This window comes from Blennius ocellaris, assembly GCF_963422515.1.
Source record: "Blennius ocellaris genome assembly, chromosome: 20".
NCBI lineage: Eukaryota > Metazoa > Chordata > Actinopteri > Blenniiformes > Blenniidae > Blennius > Blennius ocellaris.
Genome location: NC_137669.1, coordinates 10228009 through 10245037, shown reverse-complemented (window position 1 = coordinate 10245037; position 17029 = coordinate 10228009). Strand labels below are relative to the sequence as shown.

The following is a 17029-nucleotide window of genomic DNA, read 5'->3' as shown; positions in this document are numbered from 1 at the left end:
GTCACTAAAGGCTGGAGCATAGGAGGGCTAACTCAGCTACACTGCACAGAGGTTTGCAAAGCAAAGCAAACCTCTGTGAATGACATGAAGTGTCAATGTGTTGCAAGGAAGAAGATTATTTTATGATTTTTCAATCCAATATACATTGCAATTATTCTACAAATACTATGTATTGAAATGCATTTCAAAGTAGTACAAATTACATGAATGCATTTTGATTCATTGAGCTGAATTTAAAACCATTTAGCTATCGAGTTGGTTAGAAGGTTCAAACAAGGTGTACTGTAGGTGCAGGACAGCAGGCCCATCCACTGCACCACTGTGCTGCCTCAGGCCAGAACTTCATCTTTTACAAATCCAATTGTTTCCTTCCATTCTTCAAACATGCAGCAGTCCTGTACTATTATCATGTTAAAGTCTTTTTTATAGACCTTTTTTCTTTTCAAGGAAATCTATCCTCTTGCCAATAAAATCCTCAGCAAAAAAGAGAAACATGTATCTTTGCAGGCCCAATATTTGAGAAAATACACTACTTCAGTGGTGTATTTAGTTTAGTAGGTAGCTAATCTTGCATTGACCTCTTGTGAAGTACTCAATCTCAATTTTCTCCTCTTCTCCCGAAAACTGTAGCACACTGTTGTATTAGCAGCAGGGAAAGATTCGCCCTGCTTGGTCTCGGTTTGGCAGCAAACAATAAAGGCATTCACACAAGCAAAGTGCGCCACAGAGAGCAGGAGGCTTCAGGAAGGGAAAGAAAAGAGCTGAGTTTGCCAGTGGAGACCTGCGAGGCAGTGAGGGACAGAACAATCATTCTGATTTACAGGAGATTATATTACTGGGTGTCCTCGAAGTTTCCCTACTGAGATGAGGTCATCTCACCAGTGCCCTCTAACACACAATTCCCTTTATGGTTATATAACCCAATCCATAAATCTACATCATTGTGTATATTTCTCTTCTTTTTTTTTTTTTACAGGATGAGAAATTCTAGCAATGTGTGTTTTTGAGAGGGTGGAAGTGTGCTTTTCAGTGAGCTGTCCTGATGCATTAAAAAGCAGGACATGTATAGTAAAACTCCGGAAAGGTTAAACCAGACTGCACGTTATGAGGTTTTTTTTCCCCCCCCTCCACTTTTTCTCCTGGATTACCTAATCAGCTACTCATATTGAGTTTGGGTGCATTTACAGGCCATAGAGAAAGTTATAGCTGTCTGTGTCTGCCTATATACCCCCTTCCCCTTTCTCACCGGGATTCATTTTCAATGATGCTCGCACAGAGAAGATGAGGCGATCAAAGTAAGCATCATCAAAGCTGAAGGAAATCTGGCCAATGTATTGTAATGGATCTCTTATCACTGACATGACAGGAGGAGGTGGAAGAGCAAATAAGGGTTCCTTGTAAATCACACATGAAACTACATATGAAAAGATCCCATGTATATGAGACTGTATATGAGTGTATATGAGACTAATACACGCATAACACACACACGTTCAAGGGTATTAAACGTGTTCCCCTGAATGAAGTCAGCAAAGAAATGTAAAGCCTCTATCTGACCTCTTCCCTCCTTTTTCCTTCCCCGCAACCTGTCTCCCTTTCCCCCCGCACTTTACACGACCTACACCCTCCATTTCCTTTTGCTTGTTCCCTCTTTAAACACTCCATCAACATAAACTCCGTCCTCTCTGAATGCCTCTTGGCACTTTTCTCACCCTCTCCAACATTCAGGGATGTTAGGAAAACAGTGTTGCTCCACAGGTACCGTTTCCTTGAATTGAATAGGTTCTCCTCCTTTCCTCCATCTTCCACATACATTCTGATTTTTTTTGTTGTTGCCTGAACTGACGTCAGGCTTTTCTTCAAACCTTCTCCAGTTCTCCTGAAATAACTGATTTTTGGGTTTGCCTCTGTCAAAAGACTTTTAAAATGCACTCTACTATAACTCATTTGCGATTCACTGGAAACACAAATCTGAGATCACAAGCAGAACACAACCCTCAACACACGTTCCAGGCGGTAGGGACTGAAATACCAGATGTTAATGTCTCATTATATATGCCGGAGCTTTGCAGCTACTTCCACAAATCCATGCAGCTATGTGTTTTGTGAAGAGCCTCACTGTTTCCCCAGGTCTTATTTGCATACTGTTGAGTAAAAGTGTGTGTTCAAAGATACCACAACCTGTGACCAGTCAAATATTACACTGTGAGCTGACACCTATAACGGCTTCCTGGGATGATGAAGGGATTACCTCATTCTGCACGCTCAATTTCCTCACACACAGACACCACCACATTCAGACTCATGAAGAGCAGCCTTGTGTTGCTGCTTAGCTCACTTTCTCTCTGTATATGTATACAACAAAGTGTATTTACAGATCAGCGGTTAATATTGCTACCATACTTGCCCTTTGTGTCTGTTTATGTCTTCTAAAAAAGTTGTTATGATATCTACAGGTACATGTGTTCTTAGTAGAAATCTGTTTAATTCCTTAATGCTCACATGTCTAGACGACATATTGAATAAGCAACCACAAATCTATACAGTGAAGAATAAAAGAGTACCTCTCTTCCTCTGCAGTGGTTCAGTTTCCCACATTTGCTCATTAAATTAGAAAAAATGAGGAATTTGGTATAGAGAGAAGTGATTGTGGTTGGAACAGCTGAGCAGCCATGTGGGTGCGTAGCTGCAGCGAGGAGTGGTTATGGTCTTGGTTGTGGCAAAGGTTTGTCAAAACTGGTCGAATCAGCTGAAACATTTGGTGGGGTTTTAAGAGCAGTAGTCGGCGAGGCCTGCGGTCTAAACCCAGCTATTCAACCCACGTGCACCTCAGTTGTTGCTGAACTATTGGGTGTTTTTGTAAAAAGCTGGCATGACAGAGTACACAATGTGAAGGTGATGATTCCTCCACTCAGGGAGCGGCTCGAATGTTCACCACAAAAACAACCACCTCCTCTTCCCTCCATGACACCGAATCCTCACACTCGGTCTACCTATAATCTCTCTGTGGCACGTGGTTTAGGAAACGTCTGGCAGTCTGGATTCGCACATGTGCAGCTTTTGGGGAAAAAGAAGGGAGAGCACCTCCAACCTCACCTCCCCAGCGCTGCTGATTTCATTAAAGGGTAGAAAAGCAGGGAAGTATGCGCTTGGCTGGAGCTCAGCAGGGTTGTCTATGTCTCTTTTGCTTGTCTCGGAGAGGCTACTTGAGATGCAGCTGAATTTGGGTTTGGAGGCCGCTAAGTCTGCTTTGGCGACCCGCAGCATTCACGGGTTAGCTTTTCAGTTCCAAGACATGTTCAAGAAAGGCAACGATTGCAAGTTTCCCATCGCCAGGTGGTTCAGAGACAGACGTGTGAGATTAAGTGTAACTAAGGATGTGGGCTGACTTGCCAACATTTGCGCCAACACAACACCATCCGTCCAACTTGGTTGCCACTTTGTCCAGCTCAGGGTCACAGGGCACTTTGGCCAATGCCAGCGACTTATGAGTGAAAGCAGAGGATAGCTCACCAGTCCATCACAGGGCAAATACAGATACACATCATATTTCATGAAGCTGCTATGCGAGCAGCTCTATGCCACTCTTCACTTTTTTTTTATTTGTAAAAACACTTGCAAACCACATATTATTTACTTAAACTTCGTGTTGGTTCTGGACAAAACACATTTGTGGTTTTCAAGGTGACAAAGTGTGAAAAAGTTCCATTGTGAAACTGCCCATTTCAACGAATTGAAGTTCTATTTATGCAAGCCTTAGGATGCAACTTTACCCATCCTAACCACCTAAGATATCATGTGCTAAGAAAGCACAAGGATGCTACTGTTTGAGAGAAGGCCCAGGTTGAGGCCCAAATATGCTTCCTTTATGCACATACATTGGTATGTGCATTTCAAACATTGTTTGGGGAGGCTACCTTCATTCTTGCATGCATACCTTGCGTAGTTGTTAAGCAATACATCCAGCAGAGTACAAATGTTGCATTTAAATTTATATTTGGCCCAGGGAATACTTGTTTCCTTATATGTTCATCTTTATAAACTGCGAGGTATTGACATAAATATGCTTGCATCTACGGTCTCTCCTTGAAAGGATCCTCTTTTTCTTGTCCTCCCAGTTCTATTGTCTTCTTAGTTTGTTTCACTGGTTGCGCGAGCGATACTGCACACCACTGCCCCCACAGGTCATCAGTGGTATTATTCTGTATGCTATGCATCCATTAGCTCTAGAAATGTATCAAATTATTCATGTACTGAGCACAGAAGAAAGACACATTTGGGCTTTTAGATTCCAACCTATGCTGTACATTCAACTCCCTGAGATTTCTCAAGCTTAACTTTAAAAAAAAGTCATAAATTTAGTCATATAACACCATGTTCATATTTAATGAACATACTATTATTATTTAATTCTTAGGTTTACTTAGGTTTACTTAGGGAGGAGTCAGCTTTGATTCGAACTCAAGTTTCTAAAATGTCTCGCTTCAAAGGATCAGTTCGAGGCTTTCTGTGGTGAGTTTCCATGTTTTCACTGTGGGTGCAAAGGCTTTCTCCCACATTCCAAAACATGTGTATAAGGTGAAGTGGTAGGAGGAATAACAGTGTGAGTGGTTTTTCCTGGGATGGACTGATGACCTGTCTGCTTCTATCGGCTCCAATGCTCTGCCATACTGAATCGGATACAGTGGTAAACAGGATGAATGGATATTATGTTGGAAACCCCTCAACCTATTTCTAAATTATGCATCTACACATCATCCAGTGGGGACTGGAACGGGGCATGGGTTAGCTATGTCCTTTGCCGCACCATGTGGCCCTACATTAGGCAAAGCAACATAGAAGATGGATGGATGGATAATTGAATGGTAAATTTTAATCGGATTTGCCAACTGTGACATCTTTTAGCTATTCAAAAAGACCTTGTAAAAACTTTTGTCGGTAGATACAACACTGCCTTAAAGAAAGGAAAAAGAATACAAAAACAGCTCCCAGCAGCATATTTTTCAGGTTTGTAGCTGTTTGTGTGATCGATAGAGCTTAATGATGTAGCAGCCGTCTGGATGTGAGCACACCAAAGATGACTATCAGATGTACAGTATAACTGGGTTGTCAGTACCCCTTCACACAATGGTCAAACCGCCCGTCTTTTCTTCATTAATGCCACTTTTTTGTTCTGTCTTGGGAATGGATCTGGTGCATGAAGTGATTTTCTTTCAGTTAATCTGTTTTATATAAGGAATCATTCGTCTTGACAGATGAAGGTTGTCTTTACTTGCATGCTGCTTGTGTTTAATGACTTAGAGAGACTTATTTTCACCCGTCTCCTCTTTTCAAACTCGGGCTTCTGTTATGACTGATATTATGTGAAAGTGGGCGAGAGTTAACGAGTGTGGCTATTTTCAAAACACCCTGGCTAACCACTTACCAGAGGTATACTGTGTTCTCATGCATACCAGTAGTGAGTGTTTTGTTACGTGGGTGTTCTCGTGTGCGAGAGCATGCGCGGCTCTCAATCCAGCAGTGGCATCGCGGTGGCCTTCCAGACAGGATTGTGAGGTTGTTGGGGTTTTTTTTGCTTTTTTTTTATTCTACCTTGTCTGGAGAACTATTCAACAAAAACATTCGATTAACAGTTGGCGGAGGTCTGCAAACCAGTCGTCTGTGACTGATCCAGGTCCGTCTGTGAGTCAGTGTTGTTCAGAGTGGTGGGCATCCAGAACTGTTAAATTCCATCTGCACCAAAAAAAAAAAATCCCTGCCAGCCAGCCAGAAAGTCGGCCAAACACCGTTGTTCTCCCTTTCCCCTGTTTACGTCCCTTAATGTCTCTGGCCGTGCTTTTATTTATTCATTTGTTTCATACATGGTGTTATAAGCTCCGATGAGACCTTCGATGCCTTCTTGCAAAGACTTCAACAGCAAGCAACAACATCAACAGGCAAAAGCCACAGACGCTGCTAATCACATAATCTAACTCACAAACACTTTGGTAAATGGCTTTAAGACAAGAATTTGACTATCTAGCTATGTGGTTACGGAACATTCACAGACAATGGCAACAGTGGAGCAGTAAAAACAAGCCAAAACTCAGCACATATGGAGGCAATGAACACACCTCTTTTTTTTTCTTCTTAAATACTAGTGATTTAAAGTCTGCTGTAAACTCCCAGATTACTCCAGACCCTGCTGCCAATTAAGTGCATTGTGTAATGTAATGCAATTTTCAAATTAGACAATGTCAGCTCGTGTTCGCGTAACTGCTGCACCTCAGAATAATCTTCGAGAATAACAACACTGAGCATTCCAGACAGTGAAACCAATCAGAGTGAAATGAAAATGATGATTTTATTAGATTGGGCATAAATTGCTTTTTCCCTTACCCAGACTGAGTGCTTGATATGACTAAATGTTATGCACAGTAGGTTCAATGCAGCTTTAATGTGGTAATTGTCAGATTAAACCTTCTATAATAGCAGGATACTGTATTACTCAGTTGCCTTGCTTGTTTTGAAGCCTGTTTTCTCTCTACGCATTTTATTTGTCAGTCATTCTAGTGATCATTAAATGCTCCGTTGTGCATTGCTTTAGCGCCACTGGATGTCACACACTTAATAGGTAGAAACTTGGGGGATATACTTTTTCATAGCCATGTAACGTTATCTCTCGTCCTCACAGATTTTCCACATTTATTAAACGCATGACGTGGCTGGCATTTAACAGTGAGCGGTCAGTGCCTGAAATTACTTTTTCTTTTTGCATCCCACATCAACACCAAAAAGAAAAACTCCCAAAAGCCGTCAGTCATCACTTCCAAAAACACCAAACTGATGAAAACCACTTTCTTGGAGTGGAAATATGTGCTATTTTCACACATTGCCTCAAGAGCTGAAGCCAGTCATGCACACCTACGGCCGCTCGCTTGCAGGATACGCAAACACACAAACTGTCCTCTGGTGGTTTCCTCTTCACACAGATTCTGTCGTTTCTATCCCAGAGTACATTAAAGTCAACAGAAGTGCCTGTCGCACTTCCTCAGGGGAACATCTGAGCCAAACACAGCCTCAGCCAGGAGCCGACCACAGACTTCACCTGAGCAGCAGCTCAGAGCATGCACGAGGGTCACAGGGAAAGAAGGTTTCACTATATGAAAAGAGTAAAATAAAAATAGACACATTTTAAAGGCATGCATCAGGTTTATTGAGCACTCCAACTTAATATTGTGCTTTGAAACGTTTGAACAAGGTTGTACACATAAATCAAGCTCATCCTCCAGAAAATGTCAAAAAAAAGAGTTTGGATAAATGAAATGTATACATTACATTACATACAGTACAGCGAGATTCCAACTGTTCTTGTCCCTATGTTTTTTTTTTCTGTGTCTTGAGACCAGCAGAGTCCATTAATGGCAACCTGTTAAAATTACAGTAAAAACAAAACATCAACGTCATTCCTTAGTAAGTCCACTGAGGTTTCAGTAAGAGTAGCAGACATAACCTGGCTGAGAACCGAGATCCTGAACTAATCAGATATCTGCTCTAAAATGCTGATGTAAAAACGATCTATCTTTGCAAGCGACATTGTGTGAGAATCCAATCCATACTGTGAGAGTTTGTGAAAACATGTCTTCACTTTGAAGGCTGGTGCCATGTGGGAAGCGACAGGTGCAGCCAACACGAGTTTTGATAGAAAATCCAAAAGATTTCCGATTGTTTTTATTTGGAGATTTTCAGGTTGTTCAACACAGGTTTGGTGTATTATCATTGGAGCCTACTTGAGAAAAAACATGGCTTTTTGTGGCCCCTGAACTAAAACGAGTTTGACCTCCTGTTTTATAAACTAGATGATGTTGACAGAATATGGGGTCATCAAAACAGAAGGAATTTAATACCAGTGCATGACTTTGCTGTATTTTTGTATGTGATATGACACAGTTTAAGATATTGGTGAACTTTTAACCTTGCACCAACCAGTCTGGTTTACAGGAGTCAAATCACTGTGTGTGTAATGGTCAGTGAATTTTATGCTGTTTTCGTCTCTTTTTTTTTTTTTTGCTCCCTTCAGTTGTTTGCGTTTGACTTCTGAATCCTGGGATGCTGGTGACCATGCTGTTGACTCCTGTCTGTGTGCTACTGATGCTCGGGGGGCGTGCTCTGGCTGGAGGCTATCCCCCAATGCCACAAATGAAGTACATGCAGCCCATGATGAAAGGCCCCATTGGGCCCCCCTTTCGAGAGGGAAAGGGGCATTATGTCGGTGAGTATTCCCCGAAGGCGGAGCGCAAGTGTGTCACTTTAATGTTTTATTCCTGCCCTGTGTGAGACGCTCAGCAACTCTACAGGTGAAGAGGTTTACTCACACTTGGTGTCAGATGGCTTGAAGCATAAATACTCACTTTAAACAGATTCAACACATTTTATTCGTCCGAGGTCTTGGGCGACAGCATTTTGCAGGTTCTCAGTAGGGGCATATAAAGCATGATTGCTCACTGTATGCCAAACTCTGCAGAGGTAGTTTCTCCTCTCTCCATATGGATGCCGTTACCCCATATAGTCCTTGGGAGAGCGTGTGAAGGAAATCGAACTCGATCAAATAAAAGGCGGACTTGGCAAACAAGGAGCACAATCATTCTCGTAAATGTGACTAGCTGCAATTTCTGGATTATGTAAGAGGTGCTTTATTCACAGTGAATTTCGAGAATTTCCACCGAAACCCTAAGGAAGACAGAGTGTTAATATAGTGTTGAGATTTTCACCCATTTTTACGCTTTGTACAGAAACATCAAACATCTTCCACAGAAAACCAAATCTGAGGTTATGCTTTCAGTGAATAGGATCACAAAACATGTGGCACAAGTTGTCGTTTACATTTGGAAGAGGGGGGATTGTGACAGTTACATTGCTTGCAATGTTTTACTGCCACCTAGTGATCACATGTTTACACTGTTTCACTGTCTTTAATTTTTCTATATTTAATTATATAAGAAATAGGTACACTTTGAACCTATGTGTTCATCCTCTTTGACATAATATTTGATGTTGGACACTGCACATTAACTTTTGCATATCCATTTTCGATTATGTCTACTATTCCCACTATGCACTAAAATCCTATTCAAGCTTCAATACTTTATTCCAACAACTCACCAGGTTAGAGGACTCATTAGTACTACAAATGCAAAAAAAAGAGCGTACTTCTGACTCATCTGCATGGATAAATTATTTTTAAGTATTGACACATTCAATAAGTGTGTTTTTTTTGTCATTTAGAAAAGAGGTCAAGATAAGACTAGAATAGAGCTGGGGGGAAACTCATTCAGCCTTTAAACACATATTTTGTGTATGTTTCCCAGCGTATGTCACATTATTGTCACCCTGACAGCAAGACTGTAAATTGTATCTATTATACCTACGACATCAAATGTATTGTTTGTATATAGTTTATTGTATTCATAGCCTATTTGTTCTTTTTTTTCCAAACTCACCACTTGTGTTCTGCTTGTTACACTCTTCGGCTGCTGTTTGCTGGTGTGCACCTAATTATTAAATGTTGAAGTAATCCCTATATTGACCGAAACAACAAACACAACCACCAAAATCTTGAAAATGACATTTAAACCTAGATACTGTTACATTTAGTCTGAGATAATGTTTGCAGTTTCTGGACTGTTGTCGAGTAATTAGAAGCTGTAAAGGCTGCATGTCTCCCTTGCTGCCATTAGGGGACAGTGTGGATCCATAGTTAGATTAACACTGTGCGGCTGTGCGTGTATATGTCCCTTTTGAGAAGCAGTGAATCTGTGGCTTCACCTTGAAATTACTGACAAAACCAAATGAGTCAATAGGTTTGGATTTCTTCAAAACTGAAGGTTAAACATTATAAAGTCTCTCCAACTCCAACGGCTGTGACATTCCACTTTGTTGGGGACACAGCACACTTTCATATATTGGCATTTGTCATGTTTGCAATGCAATAAAAAGAAAACCAGATGTTCTCCTGAAAGTGATATACAAGTAGTATGTGGCTACGATGAGACAGAGGAACAACAAGCCATCTCAAACTGGAAACAAATTCTTTCAGACCGGATTTGTCTTTCCACTCTTCTGGCCTCGTGTGTGTGACATTATACTGTTCTTGGAAAGAATATTGAGACGTGGCAAATTTTTTCAGGCAAGATTCCTTCATGTTACACAAACAAACATCAAGTCTAATGATACTTCCAGGTCAGTCCATTCGGGAACAGAAAGTTTAATTCAGTTGAGCTCGATTGAACTAAGAATATAAGAGCTGCTATACTGCATTTGAATAATCTCCTGTTTCTCATCAGAGAAACGGCGTGGAGCCTCACCAAAGACGTCTCTATATTTATACTTGTATCACAAGCATCTAACCAGCATCCTAATGGATCTTATTGCTTCATTTTCTTTAGATTTATAACTGGTAATTTTCTGAAATTATGTTGATGAAACACAGTCTGAATTTTTTAACTTTTATTGAGACTTTTGACTTCAGAATCGGATTCCTCAAATCATGATATTGTGAAGGGACGTATCAGTGAGGTGATCGGGTATTGCTTGAAAATCACTCCTCAATTTGTGCATTTTCTTCTTAATTCTGATAGACTACTGGTTCATTCAACCGCAAATCCTTTTGTCAGATATTTTGTTGGCTTAACTTCGAGTCAAAATCGGTGGTGGACAATTTCTTTGAAGCAGTCAAGTTCACACAAGAGCACAAACATATCTAAACTGGTCATCTAGCAAATGAGTGCAGCACAGATTCAAACCCCATAGTTATGTGATATTTATCTCTTTCAATATCCTTTTGGGATTTATATCAACATATATTTGGTTTTTGATGTTTTTACATTAACAATGTAACCATGTTTCTTTTTTTGTTTTTGTAGATATGCCGCCTATGATGGAAGTGAAGGGGATTCCAGGTCCCCAAGGAAAACCTGGACCAAGAGGCTCCCCTGGGCCGCCAGGTCTTCAAGGAAAACCTGGACTGGGGAAACCAGGCCTCAATGGCCAGCCAGGCCCTCAAGGGCCCTCAGGCTTTCCAGGTATTGGTAAACCTGGACTTCCAGGCCTTCCAGGAAAGCCGGGGCAAAAAGGTATGTCAGGATTCAATGGCGAAGTTGGCCCCCGTGGTGAACCTGGCCCACGTGGTCCTCCTGGGCAACCAGGCCTCCCTGGTCCAGCTGGATTATCTCTGAATGGTAAACCTGGACTTCCAGGTGTCAGAGGTCCACCAGGATCTCGTGGTGAACCAGGAATAAAGGGTATCTCAGGTCCACCGGGCGAACGTGGGTTAAATGGGGAAAATGGAAATGGAAAGCCAGGGCTTCCAGGCTTAAGAGGTGCTCCTGGACTAAAAGGTAGTCCAGGACCACCTGGTCTTCCAGGTAATGGTAAACCAGGATTGAAAGGTTTGCCTGGACTTCCTGGCCCTAAAGGTGACAAAGGACTACCAGGGGATAGAGGACAACCGGGAGAAGGTGGTGCTCCAGGTCTACAAGGTCTACCAGGGCCAGTTGGATTAGGGAAACCTGGGTTAGATGGATTTCCAGGAGCACCGGGACCACTGGGTCCTAAAGGGGAGCAAGGACTGAGAGGTATTCCTGGAATTCCAGGAACTCCTGGCTATGGAAAACCAGGTCTAAGTGGCCCAAAAGGAGAAAAGGGTCATGGTGGATTTCCTGGTCTCCCAGGGGATAAAGGAGATCAAGGAATGATGGGCCCAACTGGAGAGCAAGGTCTTGATGGACAGCCAGGACCACCAGGGCTTCAAGGCCCAATGGGACTCCCAGGAAAATATGGAGTTCCAGGAGTAAAAGGCGACTTGGGGCCTCAAGGCCCTCCAGGACTGCCTGGTCTCAGGGGGGACCAAGGCTTCAATGGACCACCTGGGAAAGTGGGTATCCCAGGAGACAAAGGCCTCCCGGGGTCTGCTGGTGCTATTGGAAAACCTGGACCCAAAGGTGAGGCAGGGCATATTGGTTTACCAGGAAACCCAGGGATGACAGGTACCCCTGGGTCTAAAGGAGAGTCTGGCTTTATGGGGACACCAGGCCCCAGAGGCCAGTCAGGCATTCCTGGTTTTCAGGGGCCTATGGGACCGATGGGCCCACAAGGTGTTCCCGGCCAAAAGGGCGATGCTGGACTTCCAGGGTCTCCAGGGCTAGGCAAGTTTGGCGAGACGGGAGCTATAGGTCCTCAGGGTCCTCCAGGGAAGCCAGGTCCTGCTGGGCTCAATGGTGTCCCTGGGCCTCCCGGGCCTCCAGGACCTCCTGGTCCCTCAGGAAATGGCCAGACCGTTGTTGCAGGGCCAACAGATTCAGAGTTGGAAGGGGATGAAGTACCGGGCGACAGAAAGGGGCCCGCATACAGTCAAGTTCCGCTCTCCGCCTCTGTAGCACCGGCCTTCACTGCCATTCTCACTACACCTTTTCCTCCCTCTGGCATGCCAATTAAATTCGACAGGACCCTGTACAACGGGCAAAATGCCTACAGCCCTTCCACTGGCATGTTTACTGCTCCGTTATCTGGTGTCTACTACTTTGCGTACCACATGCATGTAAAGGGAACAAGCTTGTGGGTGGCATTGTACAAGAACAATGTACCGGCTACTTACACCTATGATGAATACAAGAAAGGCTACATGGACCAGGCGTCCGGCAGTGCTGTCCTGGAGCTGAAGGAGGGTGACCAGGTATACGTCCAGATGCCCTCGGATCAGGCGAACGGCCTCTACTCCACCGAGTACATCCACTCCTCCTTTTCAGGGTTCCTGCTCTGTCCCACATAACCCTGTCCTTTCTCAAAGAAACACCTCCCTGTATCAGCACCTCAAAGTAGCCCGAAAGTTAAATAACCTGTAGCCATAATCAAAACACAAAGCCCATAAAGATCTCAACACTTTTTGCTCCATCTTTATTCGTCACTCCCTCAACAACATCAGTGAAAAACTAACTTTGTGAATGAAATATAGGAAAAGATTTTAAAGGCAGGGGAAGGATTTTGATACTGTGTTCTTTATTTCAATGTCCTTCAAATGTGTGTTTTGGGTTGTATTTTATGTTGGTGTCTTTTTTTTTAAGCGTATATTATTTTAATTATTATTTTGTCATAATTTTATTTTTATTATTTGGTCCGTGTCATCATTGTTGCTGTTGTTTATTGGAGTCAGACTACAAAGTGCCTTTTCCTTGTAATGTGCTAGGAGCAGACCCTCCCATGTGACTGCACATCCTGTCCACAAACTCTGATGTAACAACGCCATCACCAAACTCCAACAGGGGGGGATTGGTTACCCGGCTGCAGTCACATTCTCATTGTTTAATACCTTGAACCATCATACTGACATTAAAAACCAAGAAACCAACACATCAATGAGCATTTACAGTATTCTAACATACATGGCAAAACAAGGCTGTTATATTATCACTTTTCATTTTTCTCTTTGCTTGACCATTTTGGTACTTCAGACAGTTGTTATGTTAAAAACTATTAACGGGATTAAATAGTTGTTTTTAGAATAAGATATATATTTTTGACTTATAGTTGGCCTAAGCCTCGTTTGGGTGCTCTTTTTTTTTTGTTTATTTCTGTATTTAGTAGCCAACCATTTAAAATGTGGAGTATTTTTTTATTTTTTTTCTAAATATATAGACATTTTTATTGAAATTGCAATCCAGTAAATCCAACCCAAAAATATATATGACCTTACAGTATTAGAGGTTTAACAATGAGCTTACCCTTTTCAATAAAATCTACAGTATCATGCAAGTATAAGACATTTTTTTAAATGATATGAATTAAAAATGTTTATGCATGCAGTCAATGTTTACATGCCATTGAAAATATACATAAAGCAGCTGCAAATGGACAGATAGAACACGCGTATAGTTGGATCAATGGCCCGTATCCCTGTATCGATCATACGTTTCCCATTTGCATTGTAAATCCATCTGCCATGTTACAGGCATCCTTTCCCCAATGTCTGAGCAAGAGATCACATTATTTCTAATGGCATACTACCTATTAATAAACAATGATCCCATCTGAGGAAAGTAATATGCACAGGCTATGATCACAAAGCCCAATTCTATCGCCATTCTATTGACAAATCAAACACACCCATGTGTTTCTTCAGTGCCAGTTTGTGTGTGACTTGTGATTGTTGCTGGGTAAACACAAGCAATTTTGAATCTGCTTTAGAAATAAGTGAAATGACTTGCTATTCATTTCCAAACCACCGTGTGGTGTGTGTAAAAAAAAAAAAAAGAAAAAAAAAAAAAAAAAGAAAAAGCTGAGTTATACTGTTTAGCTTCAGCAACAGGGTGTTTCAGAAGTGAATGTTCTCTAAGTATACTGCTGGAAATGAGAATTGATTTGCATTTCCTCTATGTAAAGGGACTGACTTTTGGGCCCGCAGGTTGTGAAACACAGGTTGTGTAACATTTAACAAATCCCTGCCAGATTTCTGGGAGAGGTGCCAGGTCAGAGCTGAATGCTGTGTATTTACTCATTTCTGCTGGGTGAAGCATTAAAGACACACTCCTCCGCTTGTATGTTCTCGAAGGCGTACTCTTCTGTCTGCCACTGTGTCAACATGTACATGTGTGTAAGTGCGTGAGTATGAGTGTGTTGCCGTGTCACATTGGCCCCCTTGGCATTCCGGTCACAAGCACTTCAGCAAAGATAATGATAAACTCGAATAGAGTTAAAAAATGTAGGAAGAGTTATTGATCCATGATACATTTCTAGAATTCACATGTTTGAATACAGAGCAACCTTCACATAGGTCACTTTACAGCACTCCAATGATACCTTTGAAGTAAGGGAAAATGCAATGATAGAGGATAAATGTTACATGGAAGTAAAGATAGCTGAAATCAAATGGGGATACGTAATGACAGCATTACTGGTTGACACTGAACAGTCGGCATATTAGTCAAATAAAATGAGATCAGCGTGCAATCATTCAGAGTTGTGCAGAATCTTAAGATTGACAGCAAAGTGTGGAAAATCTTCACAAAACAAATTGAGGTCTGGGTAAAAGTGTAAGCAATGAACACTTGGTGCTTATTTTACTGTCTTATGTGCCTTTTTGTGTCTCAGCTCAGACTTCCCTACTTACGCCACGCAAATCTATATTACACTGAATCACTACACTTCACTATACTGAAAGATTGTGCCAAATATTGAGCTTTGCGATTAGAATGAATGTATACTGTTTCATTGATTTACTAGAACTTTCACGGACCATCTGCAACGCTATATCACGATCCATGAACAATACATCTCCAGGTTACTCTGGAACATTAGTGCAAAGATGAGGCCTAATCAGTATTTCACACCCATGTAATGCACTTACACTCAACCTTCCTGTCTCTTAACATGAAACTGCTCTGCGTCGCTGCGTCGCTGTTTTTTGGATTTTAAAAAAAAATGAGTGTAAAAGGCAGTCCAAGGCTCGTTATGTACTGTATGTTACTTAATTTTTTTTCTATGTCACCTTCTATTTTTTGAACATATGAAATGGTGATGAGAGTTACACGTGCCTATTACACTCTTGTGTTTTCTTAGACAATGTCACTTGCTTGCTACGTTTGCCCCCCACCTGGAAATCACAAATCAAGTGTCAATAAGATCCATGTACCTCCTCCATCACAAATGGCTATAAAAGGTTTTCTGTTCTTCTTGATAAAAACTAGATAAACAACCAAAAAAAAAGGAGAAAAAAAAAAAAAAAAAGACAGATTCACAAAATCCTTGCTTCGGTCATTAAGGGATATTTGTTTGTTTTAGATTCAATAAATACAAACGGCCTTTCCCATTTGCACATGAAATTAATGAAGATGTATTTATACATTTATGCTAATTTAATAGGGATGCCAAAACCGACCACCGAAGCCGAGAACATATAAATTGTATTTAACAGCATTGATGAGTTAAGAGCATTTACAACATGTAGTTAGCATTCTAGAGTTGTTTGTGAAGGATTTTTTTGTGGACTTGTATTTTGTATTTCTGTATTGTACAATGTATCAACATATAGATTTTTTGTTGTTGTCGTCATAAATGGCTATTTCCTACACTCTATACAATAGAATGTGGGTATAAAATGCACTCCTTTTGATTGAAAATGTTTGTCTGCTTATACAAAATCTACAGTACTTGATTGTATTGATACCACATCAATAAAAACGTTCTTGTATGTCGGCGTCAGGCTCGTTTCTGCTCTCTGCCTGCTGCAATGGTCCCTATTAAATAAATTGCCTCATTAGGAATGCATGCATCTGTCAGACCAGACCTTGAGTAGCTCTTGTATGAGGTTTTATTCATGCATGGCACAATTGCTGTCAGCTATTCTGTGTTTTCTTTTGTACTTTTGCATTGTAGCAAGTCAATTTTCCAGATTCATATCAAAGTAAAAAAAAATTAATAAACACACATGCATTTGAGGCGAAATCAGTGTCTGTCTGTCTCTCTGTGCTTGCTCTGGGATGAATGGCAACCAGTGGATCTGCTCCACCACCCTGCAATCCTAAATTGGACAAGGAAGTATGGATATATTTTTGGAGTAAAAATCTGGTGCAGGCAAACTCATTGTACACAAGGGGGAGCTATACAGTTTAAGCAAAACTGTATTCCAGACTTCTGACCTTTGAAGACAATGGCCTGATCTGTTCAAGCAGACTTCTGAAATCTGACCAATGATGGGGATGTAAACAATATTTATATCCATATACTTATGCGATGCTACAAGATATTTAAAGACATGACTATACCACAGTAAACACTACAGAAGTGGAATAAAAAAGGGGCATCAACTATATGTAAACAAACATGAAGATTGACCTTTTGTATTACTGCGTGGCCACATCAACATACATGTGCCTGGGTTGGTTAATATAGCTTATATAGTCTTGAGAGTTCACTGAATTGATAGCGTGTCATAAGATTTTAAATTAAGCACATTCATATTATTTTCTGGAACTGACGTCACGATGGCGCGCGGCCGTCG

General features: G+C 41.4%; 1 protein-coding gene across 2 annotated transcripts in view; it reads left to right on the top strand.

Annotated features, from left to right (window-relative positions):
- The window catches only part of col8a2 (collagen, type VIII, alpha 2), a 42241-nt gene extending 26022 nt beyond the window's left edge, over positions 1 to 16219 (top strand). For both annotated transcript variants that reach the window (XM_080515772.1, XM_080515771.1), the window contains 2 exons: positions 8060 to 8251; positions 10902 to 16219. In XM_080515772.1, coding sequence (XP_080371898.1) covers positions 8089 to 8251; positions 10902 to 12805 — 2067 coding nt within the window. In that variant the 5' untranslated portion in view covers positions 8060 to 8088 and the 3' untranslated portion in view covers positions 12806 to 16219. The remainder of the gene's footprint in view (positions 1 to 8059; positions 8252 to 10901) is intronic.
- Positions 16220 to 17029: the final 810 nt, after the last annotated feature.